At 42.1% G+C, this 20,409-nt stretch overlaps 2 protein-coding genes and 1 pseudogene across 2 annotated transcripts; all 3 read right to left on the bottom strand.

The window, feature by feature from the left end:
* Positions 1 to 447: 447 nt before the first annotated feature.
* LOC115463730 (gastrula zinc finger protein XlCGF26.1-like) lies at positions 448 to 15,061 on the bottom strand. Its single transcript, XM_030194466.1, has 2 exons — positions 15,034 to 15,061; positions 448 to 2,131 (listed from the first exon to the last, which is right to left on the bottom strand). The coding sequence occupies exon 2, from the start codon at positions 1,953 to 1,955 to the stop codon at positions 510 to 512; it is 1,446 nt and encodes a 481-aa protein (XP_030050326.1). The 5' UTR covers positions 1,956 to 2,131; positions 15,034 to 15,061; the 3' UTR covers positions 448 to 509.
* LOC115463336 lies at positions 12,414 to 15,271 on the bottom strand (annotated as a pseudogene).
* Positions 15,160 to 15,997, bottom strand: LOC115461033 (oocyte zinc finger protein XlCOF6-like). The gene is made up of 2 exons (XM_030190595.1): positions 15,265 to 15,997; positions 15,160 to 15,179 (listed from the first exon to the last, which is right to left on the bottom strand). The coding sequence occupies exons 1-2, from the start codon at positions 15,995 to 15,997 to the stop codon at positions 15,160 to 15,162; spliced, it is 753 nt and encodes a 250-aa protein (XP_030046455.1).
* Positions 15,998 to 20,409: the final 4,412 nt, after the last annotated feature.

Below are 20,409 nucleotides of genomic sequence, written 5' to 3'. Positions count from 1 at the left end.
AACCCACATTCAGCCTTGTTCTGGTTTCAGCTAAACATCACATTTTCTGTTGAAACCAAAACTTTGTTTCTGGCCCATAGGTCTCCACCTCACTTCACCCTTCCTCAAATATAAGAAGCCCACCCTTAGGCTGCTAGTGCTGCTCCCCTCCACAAGCCCACCCCTAGGCTGCAGCTGCTCTTAGGCTTATCTTACTGCTCTGGTGATCTAGTGGCACATTAGGGCAGGATCAATTCCCAGCCGTTCCTGCCCAGCTTATGTCTCCAGTCAAAATGGTTGTTATGACTCTCAGTGGCAGCAATTGCCACTGGAGGGTCATGGCAGCCATTGTTTGATTTCAGCCAGCACAGCCAGGAGCCAGTCTACAATTCCAAAGGTATATGAGTGTAGGAAGTGCCAGATAATTAATAACCAACATCTTATTATGTGATGTGAATGTTTTGGTGAATTTTTAGACATGAAAGCAAAGTGAAGCTTTTATTACACTCGGTATATATAAATGTTTTGTTTCATGTGTGAATCTTTTGGTGAGTTTTTAGAGTTGAAAGCTGAGTGAAACTTTTATTGCACTCAGTGCATGTATATGGTTTCTCTCCTGTGTGAGTCTTTTGGTGATTTTTTAGAGTTGAAAGGTGAGTGAAACTTTTATTACACTCAGTGCATGTATATGGTTTCTCTCCCGTGTGGGTCCTCTGGTGTATTTTTAAACATGAAAGCCGAGTGAAGCTTTTATTACACTCAGTACATATAAATGGTTTGTGGCCCTTGTGGATCATTTGGTGAGTTTTTAGATTTGAAAGGTGAGTGAAACTTTTATTACACTCAGTGCATGTATATGGTTTCTCTCCTGTGTGGATCCTCTGGTGCATTTTTAGAAATGAAAGTTGAGTGAAGCTTTTATTGCACTCAGTACATGGAAATGGCTTGTGGCCCTTGTGGATCATTTGGTGAGTTTTCAGATTTGAAAGTTGAGTAAAGCTTTTATTACACTCAGTACATGTATACGGTTTGTCTCCCGTATGGATCCTCTGGTGCATTTTGAGATATGAAACATGAGTGAAACTTGAATTACACTCAGAGCACGTATATGGTTTCTCTCCCGTGTGGATCCCCTGGTGAATTTTTAGATGTGAAAGTTCAGTGAAGCTTTTATTACACTCAGTACATATATATGGTTTTTCTCCTGTGTGGGTCCTCTGGTGAATTTTAAGATGTGAAAGTTGAGTGAACTTTTTATTACATTCAGTACATGTAAATGGTTTGAGGCCCTTGTGGATCATTTGGTGAGTTTTTAGATTTGAAAGCCAAGTGAAACTTTTATTACACTCAGTACATATATATGGTTTTTCTCCTGTGTGGGTCCTCTGGTGAGTTTTTAGAGTTGAAAGTTCAGTGTAGCTTTTATTACACTCAGTACATATAAATGAAAATGGTTTGACTCCTGTGTGAGTCTTTTGGTGAGTTTTTAGAGTTGAAAGCTGAGTGAAACTTTTACTACACTCAGTGCATTTATATGGTTTCTCTCCCATGTGGGTCCTCTGGTGTATTTTTAAACATGAAAGCCGAGTGAAGCTTTTATTACACTCACTGCATGTAAATGGTTTGACTGCTGTGTGGGTCTGTTGATGATTTTTTAGAGCTGAAGGCTGAGTGATGCTTCTATTACACTCAGTAGATGTAAATGATTTCTCATTTTTCTGATTCCTTTTGTGCATTTGGAGTTCTGAAAACGGGGAACTTTTACTACTCTTAGAATAAATAAAGTTGATGCTCCTGTTATATGCAATAGATGTGAATTCTTTCTGGTGTCTTTTTCCTTTCCTCTTGCCATGGTGGAATTTAGAAGTCACCTTATCACTATTAATTTGGAAGGGTCTCTCTGATAGGTGTCTCTGGTCCTCAGGGATGTTACTGAGCTCCCTGTCATTTCTCTCACACTTACTGACTCCATCCATTGAGTCTGCAGCTCTCCGTTCCTTTGATTTCTGCTTACAATTCTTTGTGTTAATCCTCTCAGTTTTCTGGGAAATATTCTCACAGATTTTTTCTGTTTTTCTTTTGATCTCTTCTATTTCTACAAGGGGTTCTTTTTGCTTCTTTTGTCGCTTCCCTCCTTGTGTGATCTGAGGATCTGTTGGATATAAACAGAAGGTATTAATCATGAGTTAGAAGAGAGTGGAGGTCTTTAAGATATTACCTACCTATAATAAGAAAGACTGGTTATTTTACACTGGGATTTTCTCTGAGTGGCTTCAGGGCCAGCCTGAAGTGTAATGGTATTTTTGAAATGTGGAGAAAAATGACCTGCCCTTATTAAGAAGGGTTCAAGGAAACACAAGCACAGACTCCAGGCCCAGAATCTAGGGCCATCTGCTTCTTACCCAATAGCAGGACAGAACTGGTTTATATAACCTGATGATGATGATGATGATGAAGTCTTGTCTTTGAACAGATGCAGTAGGAGGCAGGCAAGAGCACTGAAAAGTTCAGAAAAGTCCCAGCAGTGGGTGGAGTCTTACAAGCTACAAAACATGAGAGAACACTAGTTCGGAGCTGGTGAGGTCACCGGACTTTTCAGGACTGCAGAGGTGCTTCCTATACACAATTCGTGGCTGTAGCACATGGTCCTGGGGTTAACATAAACATCAACCCTTCTTTTGGACTCTCTGACCTGGGAAAGTACTGGAGTGTTGGTGGGAATGAGTACGTTTTAAAGCCTTTGTGTTGCTCCGTGGTGTGGCCGCACCTTGAGTGTTGTGTTCAATTCTGGTCGCTGCATCTTGGGGAGGGTGTAGTGGAATTGGAGAAGGTGTAGAAAGGGGCTACAGAAATGATAAAAGGGATGGATGGCTTCCCTAGGGCTCCTCAGCTTGGAGAAAAGACGACTGAAGGGAGATATGATAAAGGTCTATATAAAAAATGAGTGGGTGGACTTGAGTTGCTCTTTTACTCTTTCCAAGAATGCAGGGACTAGGGGGTAAGCAATGAGGCTACAGCGTAGTACATTTAAAATGAATCTAAGAAAATATTTATTCACTCAATGTGTAATTAAACTCTGGAATTCATTTCCAGAGAATACAGTAAAAGCAGTTAGCTTAGCGGGGTTTTAAAAGGTTTGGAAGGCTTCCTAAAGGAAAAGTCCATAGACCATTATTAAACTGACTTGGGGAATATCCACTGGTTATTTCTGGGATAAGCAGCAGAAAATGTATTGTACTGTTTTGGGATCTTGCCAGGTACTTGTGACCTGGATTGGCCACTGTTGGAAACAGGATACTAGGCTTGATGGACCTTCAGTCTGTCCCAGTGTGGCAATACTAACATACTTATGTGTCAGCAAAATTGCAGTTTCTGGAACTCAGGCTCCCACCAGTCCAGTGACGTAGGACTGTGGCCTTCACTTCATGTCCAGGCGTCAAAATGGCTGGTTTAGCCTGACCTGGAGTACATGATGGTGCAAGAATATTTCTTAGGTGTTTGCATTGGGCAAGCAGTTCATAAACAATCCTGTTTTTGCTGAGGCAAAACCTTGAAAAGAATCAGAGAATAGTTCATGCTATATTGCTTCTTCACTTGAAGCAACTGATGTTAAGGTTGTTCCCAGCTCTGTTAGTGTTTATTTATACATGTGTCTTATCCCTACAGGCTTAAAAATGGTTCCATTTCTTATTTGCAAAACTATTTCTTCAAGTGTTTTTTCTACACACACTTAAATAGAGAGGTGTGGTAGCCGTGTTAGTCCACTCTTAAAGGTTATCAATAGAAATCAAACAAAATAAAACATGGAAAAGAAAATAAGATGATACCTTTTTTATTGGACATAACTTAATACATTTCTTGATTAGCTTTCGAAGGTTGCCCTTCTTCCTCAGATCGGAAATAAGCAAATGTGGTAGCAGATAGTATATATGAGAGAAACATCAAAGCATTACTTTGACAGTCTGACAGAGTGGGAGGGTGGGGGTATGCATGGGGACATCAAAGCATTTCATTGATATTCTAACAGAATGGGTGTTGGTAGGTTGATAACACCCTCATCCTCCCCGTCCCATCTGCCCGCAACCTCGGAGTCATCTTCGACTCCTCCCTCTCCTTCTCTGCGCATATCCAACAGACTGCCAAGACCTGTCGCTTCTTCCTCTTCAACATCAGCAAAATTCGCCCTTTCCTCTCTGAGCACACCACACGAACTCTCGTCCACGCTCTCATTACCTCTCGCCTTGACTACTCTGCTGAATGTTTATGGGCCTAACGCCGATCATAGGTATTTTTTTTCACGAGCTAGACCAAATATTACTAAAACATAAAGTAGGCCTCTTGCTGATTGGGGGAGATTTTAATCTCTCAATCCTTATTTGGATAATTCCACCAAAACGGTGCTGTATGCGAAGCGAGATCGCAAGCTATGTAAAGCTTTTTTGACGCGGTGGCAGGTGTCAGATTTTTGGCGACAAACTAATCCTGTCGCTCGGGAATACACCTACTTCTCGCAAGTTCATCAGTCATTTTCGCACATTGACCTCTGGTTGGGAGATGTAGAGCTTGTTCACGTGATCCTGGAACATCAAATCGTCTGATGCATGTGGTCAAATCATAGCCCTGTAGTACTAAAGCTGAATCTTCCGGTGATGCAGAGAGCCCGACCTGAATGGAGTTTGGATTATTCTATCCTATCAGAGATGTCATACGTCTTTCTATTAGAAAATCACATTAAGGAGTACATTCAATTTAATGATAATGAGAAGGTTTCGCTGGGTGTTTTGTGGGATGGATTGAAGGCAGTTCTACATGGCCACCTTATAGCCTTAAAGACCCATATGCAGCGAGAGCGTAGGGATGTGTAAGATGCTTTGCGGAAAAGACTGCTAGAATTAGAGAGGTCATTGCATCGGAAGGCCCCACAGCATTCATCATCACTGCTAGAACACTTACATAAACTGCATCATGAGTTGCAGTTGGCTGACATTGCTGAACAACTGCAACGAGTCCGGCAGTGCCAGTTCGAATTCGGCAATAAATCTAGTAAGCTTCTAGCTCAGAAACTTAAAAAGCAGGCCTCACAAAATCATGTCTCTAGCTTTAAAACTAAGGAAGGCACAATAACATCAGAGCAATCGCATATACAAAGACTATTTCAGCAGTTTTATGAAAATCTTTACACTCTTGATATTGACCCCTCGATGGAGGCTATCTTGGCGTTTTTGGACCGGGTCACGATGCCGGTGCTTTCTAAGGGGGCTCAACATCAATTATCTCGTCCTGTTGAGCTAGACGAAGTTCTTCAGGCGATCCATACTCTTTTTCCAGGCAAAGCCCCAGGACCAGATGGTTTCTCCAATAAGTTCTATAAGACCTTTGCTAAAATCTTGGGTCCGCTGTTGCTGCGTCTGTTTAATTCTTTTAGTGAAGGCCAGCCGATGCCAAAAACTTGGAATTTGGCGACTATCTCAGTAATACTAAAGCCAGGTAAGGACCCCCTTAGCTGTGGATCTTATCGTCCCATTTCATTGCTAGGGGTCGATTATAAAATCTTTACTAAGATATTAGCCACCCGTCTACAAAGCTATCTCCCATCTTTGGTCCATGAGGATCAGGCGGGCTTTATTAGTGGTCGACAAATCTTTGATAATGTAAGACGGGTATTTCACCTCATATACTATACTAGATTGGCTAAAGTCCCCATGGGTTTGCTATCCTTAGATGCAGAAAAAGCTTTTACTAGAGTACACTGGCCATTTATGTTTGCAGTCTTAGAAAAAGTGGGTATTGGTGATCAATTTCTCTCTTGGCTCCATCTCTTATATGTGGCGCCCTGTGCTTCAGTGAAGGTCAATGGCCAGAGATCCCCCTCATTTTTTCTGAGCAGGGGCACTAGGCAGGGGTGTGCTTTGTCGCCTCTGCTTTTTGCATTGGTGGTGAAGCCCCTGGCTTGTTGTATTCGGGAGCATCCAGAAATTATGGGGCTATGTGTAAGTGGTTTGGAATCACGAATCCTGTTGTTCACAGATGATATCTTATTAACATTGACCAATCCGGATGTCTCTTTTCCCGCATTGTTGCCTACTCTGCAGCATTATGAGCAGGTTTTGGGTTTTAGAATTAATAAGGAGAAGTCAGAAGCTTAGAATATTAGCTTACCTGATGATCAGGTGGTAAGGCTGAAGTCCAATTTCCCCTTTCGTTGGGCGAAAAAGTTTATTTGTTATCTGGGGATTAATTTGACACGTGAGTTAACTGATCTATATGATGCAAATTTTCCGGGAAAACTATGAGAGCTATTCTCTGAGTTGGACCGCTGGGAGGGATTGATGATCTCTTGGATGGGCCGCATTAATGCGGTTAAAATGATAGTACTCCCCAAATGATTTATCTGTTTATGGCTCTTCCTATTTTTCTGCCGGATCAGTTTTTTCAGGGCCTGAGGTGAAAGATCTTTTCCTATATTTGGAAAAAGAGACCACCCAGACAGCGAGCGGAGGTGATGTTCCGGAGGCGTGAGCATGGGGGAATGGGTGTTCCTTCTTTTGTAGATTATCATCAAGCCGCCCATCTCCGCATTTTGGCAGAATGGCTCCATGGGTCAGACAAAATCTGGCAATCCCTTGAACAAGCAGAACTTGCCCCCTATCCACTGAGGGCTATCCCCTAGTTGCCAGGTCGGCTCTTGAGAAAGATTGCCCGTGCAGCCCCTCCACTTCTCTGCTGGCCCTTGTTGATCTGGATTACAATCCGGAAAAAATTCTAACCAGGACGAAAGTATTTTTTACACATGTATATCCGATTTGCTTCGCAATTTGCCCCGGGGAATATAGATCCCTGCTTTCGTTCCTGGGAGAAGATGGGTCTGTGTCCACTGGGCCAAATATGGGAGGAAGGTGAACTCATATCATTTCAGGATAATCAAGCGGAATATGGGCTCCCGGTTCTTCATGCATTTCAATATCAGCAGGTGCAGGATTTTGTGGTCAGATGAGCCAAGGGTGAGCTAAGTCTAGTGGTCAGATGAGCCAAGGGTGAGCTAAGTCTAACTGAGACACCTTTGGAGTGGGCAATGGTGAGTGGGGCAAACAAGGGATGTATTTCCAGAATATATAGAGCCCTTTTAGCTTATCAAAAACCAATTACATACTACCTGTCAAAATGGGAACTTGCATTGGGTGCTCCCTTTGATTACTGGCAGTGGGAACGTATATTCAAATCTTTGCTTAAAGTTTCGGTATCTAGTAATTTGATGGAAAATGGACATAACCAACTATCACCCAGTAGCATCTATTCCGCTCATAACCAAACTCATGGAGGGCATAGTGATGAAACAACTCTCTGAATACTTAAACAAACACTCAATTCTGCATGAGTCTCAATCAGGATTTCGGTGAAATCACAGCACCGAAACGATACTAGTATCTGCAATGAACTCATTCAAACAAGCTATTGCAACTGGTAATAACATACTCCTCCTACAATTCAACATGTCTAGCGCCTTCGACATGGTTAATCATGGAATACTATTACATATATTAGAATACTTCGGAGTAGGAGGTACAGTTCTCAAATGGTTCAAAGGATTCCTGACCACAAGATCATACCAAGTAACAACGAATATGGACATATCACCCCCATGGATACCTGAATGTGGAGTTCCCCAAGGATCCCCCCTATCACCAACTCTCATCAACCTAATGATGATACCTTTAGCCAAACTTCTAGCCAATCAAAACCTTAATCCCTACATATACGCAGACGATGTTACGATTTACATTCCATTCAAACATGATCTAAACGAAATAACCAACGAGATCAACCAAAGCCTCCAAATCATGCACTCCTGGGCGGATGCATTCCAGCTGAAACAACGCAGAAAAAACACTATGTCTTGTACTCACCTCACAACACAACAAAAACAACTACTCCACCATAACCACACCATATTGTTCTCTCCCTGTCGCACAAAAACTAAAACTTCTTGGAGTCACCATTGACCGAAACCTCACACTCGATGCTCACATGAAGAACACAACAAAAAAGATGTTCCACTCCGTGTGGAAACTCAAAAGAGTAAAACCTTTCTTCCCGAGATATATCTTCCGTACCCTGGTACAGTCAATGGTAATAAGTCATCTGGACTACTGTAACACATTGTATGCTGGCTGCAAAGAACAGACCATCAAAAAACTCCAAACAGCCCAGAATACCGTCGCCAGACTCATATTTGGAAAAACTAAATATGAAAGTGCTAAACCCCTTAGAGAGAAACTTCACTGGCTCCCACTCAAGGAACGCATTGCATTCAAGGTCTGCACGATTGTACACAAAATCATTCATGCAGACGCCCCAATCTACATGCTAAACCTTGTGGACTTGCCTCCCAGAAATGCCAAAAGGTCATCCCGCAAATTTCTCAATTTGCACTTCCCTAGCTGTAAAGGACTGAAATACAAGCTGATACATGCCACCACCTTTTCCTACATGAGCACGCAGTTGTGGAATGTATTACCTACAGCCCTGAAAGCGATTGATGAAATAACTGACTTCCGCAAATCTTTGAAGACACATCTCTTCAACAAGGCCTACAAAGAGAACCCATAACCTTACACAACTACCTCACCAATCCACCCAATCATTAAAGTCCGCCTTCTATCCTGCCTAACACCTTCTCTCTCTCTTCCCTTACTCAATCTTTGTACATCACCAATTGTATCTGATATCATGGAATGATTATGTCATAACCAAACTCTGTAAGCCACATTGAGCCTGCAAATAGGTGGGAAAATGTGGGATACAAATGTAATAAATAAATAAATAAATAATAAGATTCTATATAACTGGCATTATACGCCCAAGCAATTATCCAAAATATTCTCCGCAAGTTCAGCCTTGTGCTGGTGTCAATGTGGTATGGAGGGTGATATGGTTAATATCTGGTGGGTTTGCCCACGTGCCCAAAAGTTCTGGACTGCAATATTGAACTTTGTGTTCACTCTAACAGGAGCCCAGTATCCTTTGAAGTTGGAGTATTGCCTTTTACATGTCAGACCTCAAGATGTGAAATCCTCTACGCACCAGTGGTTGCTTATGTGTTTGTTGCTAGTAAATTGACGCTTGCTGCTGCTTGGAAGCAACCAACTCTGCCAGGCCTCCAACAGATTTTGCATAAGATGGACTATATTAATTTAATGTCTAAACTAACAGCCTTACGCACTGGACACTTAATGCCCTATCATCGTGTTTGGGACCCTTATGTACAATGGTCTTCTGGTCCCGGCCCTTCTGTGTTGTTAAAGTAGCTGAGATAATAAAGGGTACTGCTCAACTGTGGGAGGGGGGGGGGGGGAAGGAAAGGGGGTGACAAAATAACTGTAACACCATTTCGCAATTTAATATTTGTATTGGAGAAAATATCCAGCTGGATATTTTGTTATTTATTTATTGCATTTGTATCCCACCTATTTGCAGGCTCAATGTGGCTTACAATTTTCCATCATGACTTATGTCATTTCAGAATACATATACAATTGGTAATATATATAGAACATGAATGCTAAATGAACAGTTGGATAAAAAAAGAGAAAATATACAAATGGTATCACATATTGAACATGGATTGCATATTAAAATTAAACAATACGGGTTTTGTTGTAAAAGTTCAACAATAAAAATATTTTTAAAACAATCACTGGACATGGAGGGGAGGAGAAGAGGAGAATCGCTGGACATGGAGGGGAGGGTATGGGAGAGAGAGATCACTGGACATGGATGGGAGGGGCAGAGAATCGTTGGAGAGGGAGGGGAGAGAGAATTGCTGGACATGGTGGATGCAGGGGCCAGGGGAGAGAGGAAATTTGCTGGATATGGATGGAAGGATGGAGGAGAGGGCAGGAGAGAATGGAGAATTGCTGGATATGGATGGATGGAGGGGAGGGAAAACAGGAAGGAGATGCACACGGATGGAAGGGAAGGGAGAGTGGAGATGCTGAACATGGATGAGTGGAGGGCAGGGAAGAGAGGAGAAATGTTGGATAAGGATGGAGGGAAGGAAAGACGAAGGAGATGCACACGGCTGGAGGGGAAGGGAGAGTGGAGAAATGCTGGACATGGATGGAGGGGAGGGAAGACAGAGGAAGTACATGCACTTGGGTGGAGGGGAGGGGAGTAAGGAGAAATGCTGGATATGGATGGAGGGGAAACTGCTGAATTTAAGGGCTGGATCGGAACACTTTCAGGGCAGATACTGAAACTCAAGGAAGGATAGGGACAGGGCTACAGATGATAGACAGGACGCACAAGGACACAGGAGGATGTTGGACATGGTGAGTGAAAAAATATCAAATGGAAAGAAGACACTGCATAAAACAGAAGACACTGGGACCAAAGCGAATAGAAAAACTAAATGTTCAGACAACAAAGGTAGAAAAAAGTATTTTATTCAGAATTTATTAACTGGAATATGTCAGCTTTTGGAAATGTGCATCTGTGATGTTTTCCATGTAAGTTTCAATTTCTCTAGTATTGCTGCATGCAGAGTCTGACTTCTTGAGGTAACTTTCCAGTTCAGTATTTCACCTTCATATGTTTTGATTTCTAGTTCCTTGTGTCATGTCTGTTGTGTCATGTGTTTTTCATGCATGATCAAAGTGCAGTATTCTGCTAGCGTGTAGTATTTGCAGCCCTTTTTGTTTGTTTGTTTTTTCACTAGGTAGTGTATTGGTGTTTTTGAGCTCAGTGTAATTACAGTGCTGCCTTTCCACGCATAAGGTTGTAGCTCGTCCTGACCTTGGAATTAGTGCTTGTTATGGTTTGGTAAGGTTAAAATGTGTTTTTGCACAAGTTTGTGTATAGTGTTTTGCAGTGGAGAGATTGTGTGTTGGTCTTACTGAGGTGGCACCAAAACATCAGAAAGGGTTTTAGAGCCTAAATCATGACACACTACCTCTTGAAGGATCTACATATAGAGCTTATGCATTTCTAAGGTCAACACTGGTATAGTATGGGAAAGGGGGTGGGGAAATACTATTGGAGAGGAAGAAGGAGTGCTGGGTAAGGAGGAAAGAAGGGAGAGAGAGCTGGCTTTTTTGGGAGTAACCATAATGAATATGTATGAGATATCTCATGCATGTTCATTGTGGTTGTTCCCGGGACACTAGCTCTTTCTTCCTTCCTTCCTCCATATTAGCATATTCATTTGCATATATATATATATATATATATATATATATATATATATACACACACAAATGAATATGCTAATATGCCCCGCCCCATCCTTTGCGCCCCCCCCCCCCCCCAATGAAACAAACCACATCCATGGCTGGGAGGACATACTAGAAGTGGAAGGGCAGTGGTCCAGGCTGAAAGAAGCTATAAATATGGCCACAAACCTTTATGTAGAGAGTAAATTAAAGCAAGTGGCTGAGAAAATAAAGGCTAAAGAGTTGGTGTTCAATATATTTGTGAGTGACATTGCCGAAGGGTTAGAAGGTAAAGTTTGCCTTTTTGCAGATGATACCAAGATTTGTAACGGAGCGGGAGGGAGTGAAAAACATGAAAAAGGATCTGCAGAGGTTAGAAGAATGGTCTAATGTTTGGCAATTAAAATTCAATGAAAGTGATGCACTTACGGAGTAGAAATCCACGGGAGATGTATGTGTTAGGCAGTGAGAGTCTGATATGTACAGACGGGGAAAGGGATCTTGGGGTGATAGTATCTGAGGATCTGAAGGCAACGAAACAGTGTGACAAAGCGGTGGCCGTAGCCAGAAGGATGCTAGGCTGTATAGAGAAAGCTGGTGTTGATGCCCCTGTACAAGTCATTGGTGAGGCCCCACCTGGAGTATTGTGTTTAGTTTTGGAGGCCGTATCTAGCTAAGGATCTAAAATGAATTGAAGCGGTGCAAAGAAAAGCTACAAAAGTAGTTGGGATTTGCGTTGCAAGACGTATGAGGAGAGACTTGTTGACCTAAACATGTATACCTTGGAGGAAAGGAGAAACAGGCATGACATGATACAGACGTTCAAATATTTGAAAGGTATTAATCCGCAAACAAACCTTTTCCGGAGACGGGAAGGCAGTAAAACTAGAGGACATAAAATGAAGTTGAAGGGGGGCAGAGTCAAGAAAAATGTCAGGAAGTATTTTTTCATGGAGAGAGTGGTGGATACTTGGAATGCCCTCCTGAGGGAGAAGGTGGAGATGAAAACGGTAACAGAATTCAAAAAAGCGTGGGATAAACATAAAGGAATCCTGTTCGGAAGGAATGGATCTTCAGAAGCTTAGTGGAGATTGGGTGGCAGCACCGGTGGTGGGAGGCAGGGCCATTGGTTGGGAGGAGGAGCTATTGCTGGGCAGACTTCTACGGTCTGTGCCCTGAAAATGGCAAGTACAAATCATGGTCAGGTATACATATAAAGTAGCACATATGAGTTTATCTTGTTGGGCACAATGGATGGACCGTTTTCTGGTGTGTGGTCAGTGTTTGATTCCTACTAAAGCTTTTGCAACTCACAAAATAGAAATCACTTCACTCCTATGTGGATTCTCTGGTGTTGGGTCAGTGCTCCCTTCGCAATAAAGCTTTTACCACACTCAGGACATGAAAATGGCCTCTATCCTATGTGGATTCTCTGGTGTTGGGTCAGTGTTCCCTTCTCATTAAAACTTTTACCACACTTAATACTTGGAAATGGCTTTTTGCCTGTGTGGATTCTCTGGTGTACGGACAGTACTCCCTTCTCATTAAAACGTTTACCATACTCAGTGCATGAAAATGGTTTCACTCCTAAATGGCTGTTTTGGTGTCTTCTAAGTTTTCCTGTAAGAATGCAGCTTTTACCACACTTACTGTATATAAATGGCTTTTCTCCTTTGTGAATTCTCTGATGTATGGTCAGTATTTTCCTTGCAGTAAAGCTTTTACCACATTCAGTACATGTAAATGGCTTCTCACCTGTGTGGATTATCTGTATGGTCAGTGTTCCCTTTAAGCTAAAGCTTTTACCACACTCAGTACATGTGAATGGCTTCTCTCCTGTGTTTCTTCTCTGGTGTATCATCAGTGTTCTCTTCTCACTAAAGCTTTTACCACACTCATTACATGTAAACAGATTCTCCCCTGTGTGGATTCTCTGGCGTATGATCAGACTTCCCATTACGCTAAAGCTTTTACCACACTGATTACATATAAATGGCTTCTCTCCTGTATGGACTTGCTGGTGTGTGATCAGTGTTCTCTTTACACTAAAGCTTTTACCACACTCAGTACATATAAATGGCTTCTCTCCTGTGTGGATTCTCTGATGTTTGGTCAGTGTTTTCTTCTGAGTAAAGCTATACCACACTCACTACATGTAAATGGCTTCTCACCTGTGTGGATTCTCTGATGTTTGGTCAGTGTTTTCTTCTGAGTAAAGCTATACCACACTCACTACATGTAAATGGCTTCTCACCTGTGTGGATTCTCTGGTGTATGGTCAGTGTTTCCTTTTTACTAAAGCTTTTACCACACTCAGTACATGTAAATGGCTTCTCACCTGTGTGAATTCTCAGGTGTATGATCAGAGTTCCCATTATGCTAAAGCTTTTACCACACTAATTACATATAAATAGCTTGTCTCCTGTATGGATTTTCTGATGCCTGGTCAGTTTTTTCTTCTCAGTAAAGCTTCTACCACATTCAGTACATGTAAACGGCTTCTCACCTGTGTGGATTCTCTGGTGTATGGTCAGTGTTTCCTTTTTACTAAAGCTTCTACCACACTCAGTACATGTAAACGGCTTCTCACCTGTGTGGATTCTCTGGTGTATGGTCAGTGTTTCCTTTTTACTAAAGCTTTTACCACACTCAGTACATGTAAATGGCTTCTCACCTGTGTGAATTCTCAGGTGTAGGGTCAGTGTTTCCTTTTTACTAAAGCTTTTACCACACTCAGTACATGTAAATGGCTTCTCACCTGTGTGGATTCTCTGGTGTACGGTCAGTGTTTCCTTTTTACTAAAGCTTTTACCACACTCAGTACATGTAAATGGCTTCTCACCTGTGTGGATTCTCTGATGTATGGTCAGTGTTTTCTTCTCAGTAAAGCTTTTACAACACTCACTACATGTGAACGGCTTCTCTCCTGTATGTCTTCTCTGGTGTATGGTCAATGTTTCCTTTTTACTAAAGCTTTTACCACACTCAGTACATGTAAATGGCTTCTCACCTGTGTGTCTTCTCTGGTGTATGATCAGAATTCCCATTACGCTAAAGCTTTTACCACACTGATTACATATAAATGGCTTCCCTCTATGGATTTTCTGGTGTTTGATCAGTGTTCCCTTTTTACTAAACCTTTTACCACACTCAGTACATGTAAATGGCTTCTCCCCTGTGTGCCTTCTCTGGTGTATGATCAGACTTCCCATTATGCTAAAGCGTTTACCACACTGATTACATATAAATGGCTTCTCTCCTGTATGGACTTTCTGGTGTGTGATCACTGTTCTCTTTACACTAAAGCTTTTACCACAATGACTACATGTAAATGGCTTCTCACCTGTGTGGATTCTCTGGTGTATGGTCAGTGTTTCCTTTTTACTAAAGCTTTTACCACACTCAGTACATATAAATGGCTTCTCTCCTGTGTGGATTCTCTGATGTATGGTCAGTGTATTCTTCTGAGTAAAGCTTTTACCACACTCACTACATGTAAATGGCTTCTCCCCTGTGTGGATTCTGTGGTGTATGATCAGACTTCCCATTATGCTAAAGCTTTTACCACACTGATTACATTTAAATGGCTTTTCTCCTGTGTGAATTCTATGATGTATGGTCAGTTTTTTCTTCTCAGTAAAGCTTTTACCACACTCAGTACATGTAAACGGCTTCTCACCTGTGTGGATTCTCTGGTGTATGGTCAGTGTTTCCTTTTTATTAAAGCTTTTACCACACTCAGTACATGTAAACGGCTTCTCACCTGTGTGGATTCTCTGGTGTATGGTCAGTGTTTCCTTTTTACTAAAGCTTTTACCACACTCAGTACATGTAAATGGCTTCTCACCTGTGTGGATTCTCTGGTGTCTGGTCAGTGTATTCTTCCCAGTAAAGCTTTTACCACACTCACTACATGTAAATGGCTTCTCTCCTGTATGGATTTTCTGGTGTTTCATCAGTTTTCCCTTCGTAGTTAAGCTTTTACCACACTCACTACATGGAAATCCCTCAATGGTGTGGATTCTCTTGTGTTTTGTGAGGTGTTCTTTCTGACTGAAGCTTTTATTACAGTCAGTACAGGTAAATGGTTTCATTCCAGTTTTCGGGTGGTCTCTGAGACTGTCTGTAGTGAAGCTTTTACCAAGCTCAGTAGATGTAAATGGTTTCAATACTGAATGAAGTCTCTTGCGCTTTGTGAGGTTTCCTTTCCAACAAGCACTTATACCACTGTCAGCAGAAGTATATAATCTCTCATTTTTCTTAATTTCCTCGTATTTTAAGAGTGTTGCCTTCTTGCAAAATATTTTTTCAGATTTAGTAGAAGTGTCTGATTCCCCACCAGTTTGAGCTTTTTGATGATCTATGACTGCTTCCTCTTGACTAAAGCTTTTCTGACATTCAGCACTTGAAACTGATCTCTGTCCTTTGTGGAATTTTGCATTTTTTGTAAAATTTTCTTCCTTGTTGGAGCTTTTCTCACATCCAGGAGATGAAGATATTCTCTCATCAGTGATGTTTTTCTTATGTTTTAAAATGTCTGCTTTGTTCATAAAGCTTTTCCCATGTTCTGTACTTGTACACATTCTAGTTTCTTTATTAGTTTTCTTGGGTTGCATTAGCTCTTTCTTCCTACTGAAACCTTTCCCACATTCAGAACTTGTAAAATGTTTCTCTTTTATGTCTGTTTTCTGTTGTCCCTGTAGTTCTCTCTTTTGACTGACATTTTTCCCACTGTCCGTACACGTAGATGGTCTCTCTTCAGTATCCGATCTGTCATGTGATTTTAGAACTACTTGATCACCGAGGAACATCTCACAAATATCACAGGAACAGCTTTGATCTCTCGTCTGGTTTCTCTCCACTTCCCCTGTCTGTATATTACTGGTCCTGTTTTCACACTGAGCTGAGTCTCCTGGTGAAGATTTTTGTTTATTTTGATTCTTTTCCTTTTCTCCCCGGTCAGAACAGGAATAAATCTGCTCTTTCTCTCTTTCTGATAACGTCTTTTCTTCCTCAGGCTTCTCACTGAGCTTCCAGTGATGTGTCTCTGTATTACTGTTTTTAGGATCCTCTTGTTCTAAATAAAAGAAAGAGAATTGAGTATAAACACGAGGTCAAAAATGCTGCCATCAAAATGTATCACAAGCAAAAAGCAGCAATGATAAGCCAGTAATTATTAAATGGTAAAATGGACAAACAATCCACCTAAAGCCGCCTAGATAAACCTGTTTGTCCATTTTACCATTTAATAATTACTGGCTTATCATTGCTGCTTTTTGCTTGTGATACATCAAACATATAAACGAGAAGTGACCGTACTCACTCGCAAATGCGCAGTAGAGACCCTCTCTGCCCCGCCCCGTCAATACGTGATGACGGGGGGGGGGGGGGGGCGGAACACAGAGGGTCTGTACTGCGCATTGCTGAGGGAGGGACACTGCCGTCTAACGCTTCCCCCACCCGAGTCACCACCGCCACCCACCTTCTACCCGGTCAGGCCCTCGCTCCACTATTGAAACAGCGAGGGTCCGGGAACGCTGCACTGAGCTCTGCCGACGTCGGCCTTCGTTCTTCTTCTCTGCCTCTGTCCCGCCCTCGACGACGTTACGTCACACGAGGGCGGGACAGGCAGAGAAGAAGAACGAAGGCTGACGTCGGCAGCTCAGCAGAGCTCAGTGCTGCGTTCCCGGACCCTCGCTGTTTCAATAGCGGAGTGAGGGCCCGGCCGGGTGGAAGGTGGGTGGTGACGGCTCAGTGGGGGGACGCGAACTCGGAGGGGGAGGGGCAGCGGCGAACTCAGCGGTGGGGGCGGGCCTTTCAACCCCCCTTCCTATAATAGCCCGTTTTTACGGGCTCAAAGTCTAGTTTTATATATATTTTAAGGGAGGGTCTGTGGGGTGCTATGTGTTTTTTGGTTTTGTAAGAAGATTCTTATATCTCTTTATTTATGGTTATCTTTAGGGGGATTCCTTGTTCATTTCACAATTCTACCCCTGAAAGCCGAAACACGTTGGGCTGACGAACTAATATAAAAAGTACTTTGGACTTAGAGAGTTTCCACTACTTATAAGGCTGTTTTGATTCCTTAAAGGATTTTAAGAAACAATTACTGGCTCATCATACTTGAAAGGTATTATAAGTACATAAGTATTGCCATACTGGGACAGACCAAAGGTCCATCAAGTCCAGCATCCTGTTCCCAACAGTGGCTAATCCAGGTCACCTGGCAAGATCCAAAAAAACTATAATACATTTTATGCTGCTTATCATAGAAATAAGCAGTGGATTTTCCCCAAGTCCATTTTAATAATGGTCTATGGATTTTTCCTTTAGCAAGCTGTCCAAACCTTTTTTAAATCCCCGCTAAGCTAACCGCCATTACCACATTCTCTGGCAACGAATACATAAGTACTGCCATACTGGAAAAGGCCAAAGGTCCATCGAGCCCAGCATCCAGTTTCCAACAGTGGCCAATCCAGGTCAAAAATACCTGGTAAGATCCCAAAAATGTACCAAACATTTTATACTGCTTATCCCAGAAATAGGGGATTTTCCCCAAGTCCATTTAATAACGGTCTATGGACTTTTCCTTTAGGAAGCTGTCCAAACCTTTTAACTCCGCTAAGCTAACTGCCTTTACCACATTTTCTGGCAACGAATTCCAGAGTTTAATTACACGTTGAGTGAAGAAAACTTTTCTCCGATTCGTTTAAATTTACTACATTGTAGCTTCATCACATGCCCCCTAGTCCTAGTATTTTTGGAAAGCGTGAACAGAAGCTTCACATCTACCAGTTCAACTCCACTCATTATTTTATAGACCTCTATAATATCTCCCCTCAGCCGCCTTTTCTCCAGGCTGAAGAACCCTAGCCACTTTAGCCTTTCCTCATAGGGAAGTCGTCCCATCCCCTTTATCATTTTCGTCGCCCTTCTCTGCACCTTTTCTAATTCCACTATATCTTTTTTCAGATGCTGCGACCAGAATTGAACATAATATTCGAGGTGCGGTCGCACCATGGAGCGATACAAAGGCATTATAACATCCTCATTTTTGTTTTCCATTCCTTTCCTAATAATACCTAACATTCTATTTGCTTTCTTAGCTGCAGCAGCACACTGAGCAAAAGGTTTCATCGTACCATAAACGACTACACCTAGATCCTTTTCTTGGTCCGCGACTCCTAACGTGGAACCTTGCATGACGTAGCTGTAATTCGGGTTCCTCTCTCCCACATACATCACTTTGCACTTGCTCACATTAAACGTCATCTGCCATTTAGACGCCCAGTCTCCCAATCTTGAAAGGTCCTCTTGAAATGTTTCACAATCCTCCCGCGATTTAATGACTTTAAATAACTTTTTTTTTAAATTACATTTGTACCCTGCACTTTCCCACTCATGGCAGGCTCAATGCGGCTTACATATGATATACAGGTACTTATTTGTACCTGGGGCAATGGAGGGTTAAGTGACTTGCCCAGAGTCACAAGGACTTGCCTGTGCCTGCAGTGGGAATTGAACCCAGTTCCCCAGGACCAAAGTCCACCACTCTAACCACTAAGCCACTCCTCCACTCCACTTGTCATCAGCAAATTTAATTACCTCACTAGTTACTCCCATCTCTAGGTCATTTATAAATATGTTAAAAAGCAGCAGTCCCAGCACAGAGCCCTGGGGAACCCCACTAACTACCCTTCTCCATTGAGAATACTGACCGTTTAACCTTACTCTCTGTTTTCTATCTTTTAACCAGTTTTTAATCCACAATAGAACACTACCTCCTATCCCATGACTCTCCAATTTCCTCTGGAGTCTTTCATGAGGTACTTTGTCAAACACCTTCTGAAAATCCAGATACACAATATCAACCGGCTCACCTTTATCCACATGTTTGTTCACCCCTTCAAAGAAATGTAGTAGATTGGTGAGGCAAGACTTCCCTTCACTAAATCCATGTTGACTTTGTCTCATTAATCCATGCTTTTGAATATGCTCTGTAATTTTCTTCTTAATAATAGTCTCTACCATTTTGTCTGGCACAGACGCCAGACTCACCGGTCTATAATTTCCCAGATCTCCTCTGGAACCTTTTTTAAAAATCGGCGCTACATTGGCCACCCTCCAATCTTCCGGTACCACGCTCGATTTTAAAGATAAATTATATATTTCTAACAATAGCTCCACAAGCTCATCTTTCAGTTCTATCAGTACTCTGGGATGAATACCATCCGGTCCAGGAGATTTGCTACCATCCGGTCCAGGAGATTTGGTACTCTTCAGTTTGTAGAACTGCCCCATTACATCCTCCAGGTTTACAGAGAATTTATTAAGCTTCTCCGACTCGTCAACTTCAAATACCATTTCCGGCACTGGTATCCCACCCAAATCTTCCTCGGTGAAGACCGAAGCAAAGAATTCATTTAATCTCTCCGCTACGGCTTTGTCTTCCCTGATCGCCCCTTTTACTCCTCGGTCATCTAGTGGTCCAACTGATTCTTTTGCCGGCTTCCTGCTTTTAATATACCTAAAAAAAGTTTTTACTATATGTTTTTGCCTCCAACGCAATCTTTATTTCGAAGTCCCTCTTAGCTTTCCTTACAAGCGCTTTGCATTTGACTTGACATTCCTTATGCTGTTTCTTATTATTTTCAGTCGGGTCCTTCTTCCATTTTCTGAAGGATTTTCTTTTAGCTCTAATAGCTTCCTTCACCTCACTTTTTAACCACGCCGGCTGTAGTTTGGTCTTCCGTCCTCCTTTTTTAATACGCGGAATATATTTGGCCTGGGCTTCCAGGATGGTGTTTTTGAACAGCATCCACGCCTGATGTAAATTTTTGACCCTCACAGTCGCTCCTCTAAGTTTTCTTTTCACCGTTCTTCTCATTTTATCATAGTCTCCTTTTATAAAGTTAAACGCTAACGTATTTGATTTTCTATTTATACTTACTTCAAAGCTAATATCAAATCCGATCATATTATGATCACTGTTATCAAGCGGCCCCAGCACCATTACCTCCCGCACCAGATCATGCGCTCCACTAAGGACTAGATCTAGAATTGTTCCTTCTCTCGTCGGTTCCTGTACCAGCTGCTCCATAAAGCTGTCCTTGATTTCATCAAAGAATTTTACCTCCCTAGCGTGTCCCGATGTTACATTTACCCAGTCAATATCGGGGTAATTGAAATCACCCATTATTATTGTATTGCCCAGTTTGTTTGC

The sequence above is a fragment of the Microcaecilia unicolor genome, chromosome 1, assembly GCF_901765095.1.
Source record: "Microcaecilia unicolor chromosome 1, aMicUni1.1, whole genome shotgun sequence".
Classification (NCBI taxonomy): Eukaryota; Metazoa; Chordata; class Amphibia; order Gymnophiona; family Siphonopidae; genus Microcaecilia; species Microcaecilia unicolor.
The sequence above is the reverse complement of the archived record's forward strand: the minus strand, read 5'-3'. Positions and strand labels throughout refer to the sequence as shown.

Bases quoted from the DNA above. Each gene is read 5' to 3' on its own strand.
- LOC115463730 (XM_030194466.1), bottom strand. From the start codon at position 1,955: ATGGATGGAGTCAGTAAGTGTGAGAGAAATGACAGGGAGCTCAGTAAC.
- LOC115461033 (XM_030190595.1), bottom strand. From the start codon at position 15,997: ATGTTCCTCGGTGATCAAGTAGTTCTAAAATCACATGACAGATCGGAT. The intron at 15,180-15,264 runs GTACTGACTGTA...ATTTCCATGTAG, and splicing joins TGGAATGAAACCATTTACCT to TGAGTGTGGTAAAAGCTTAA.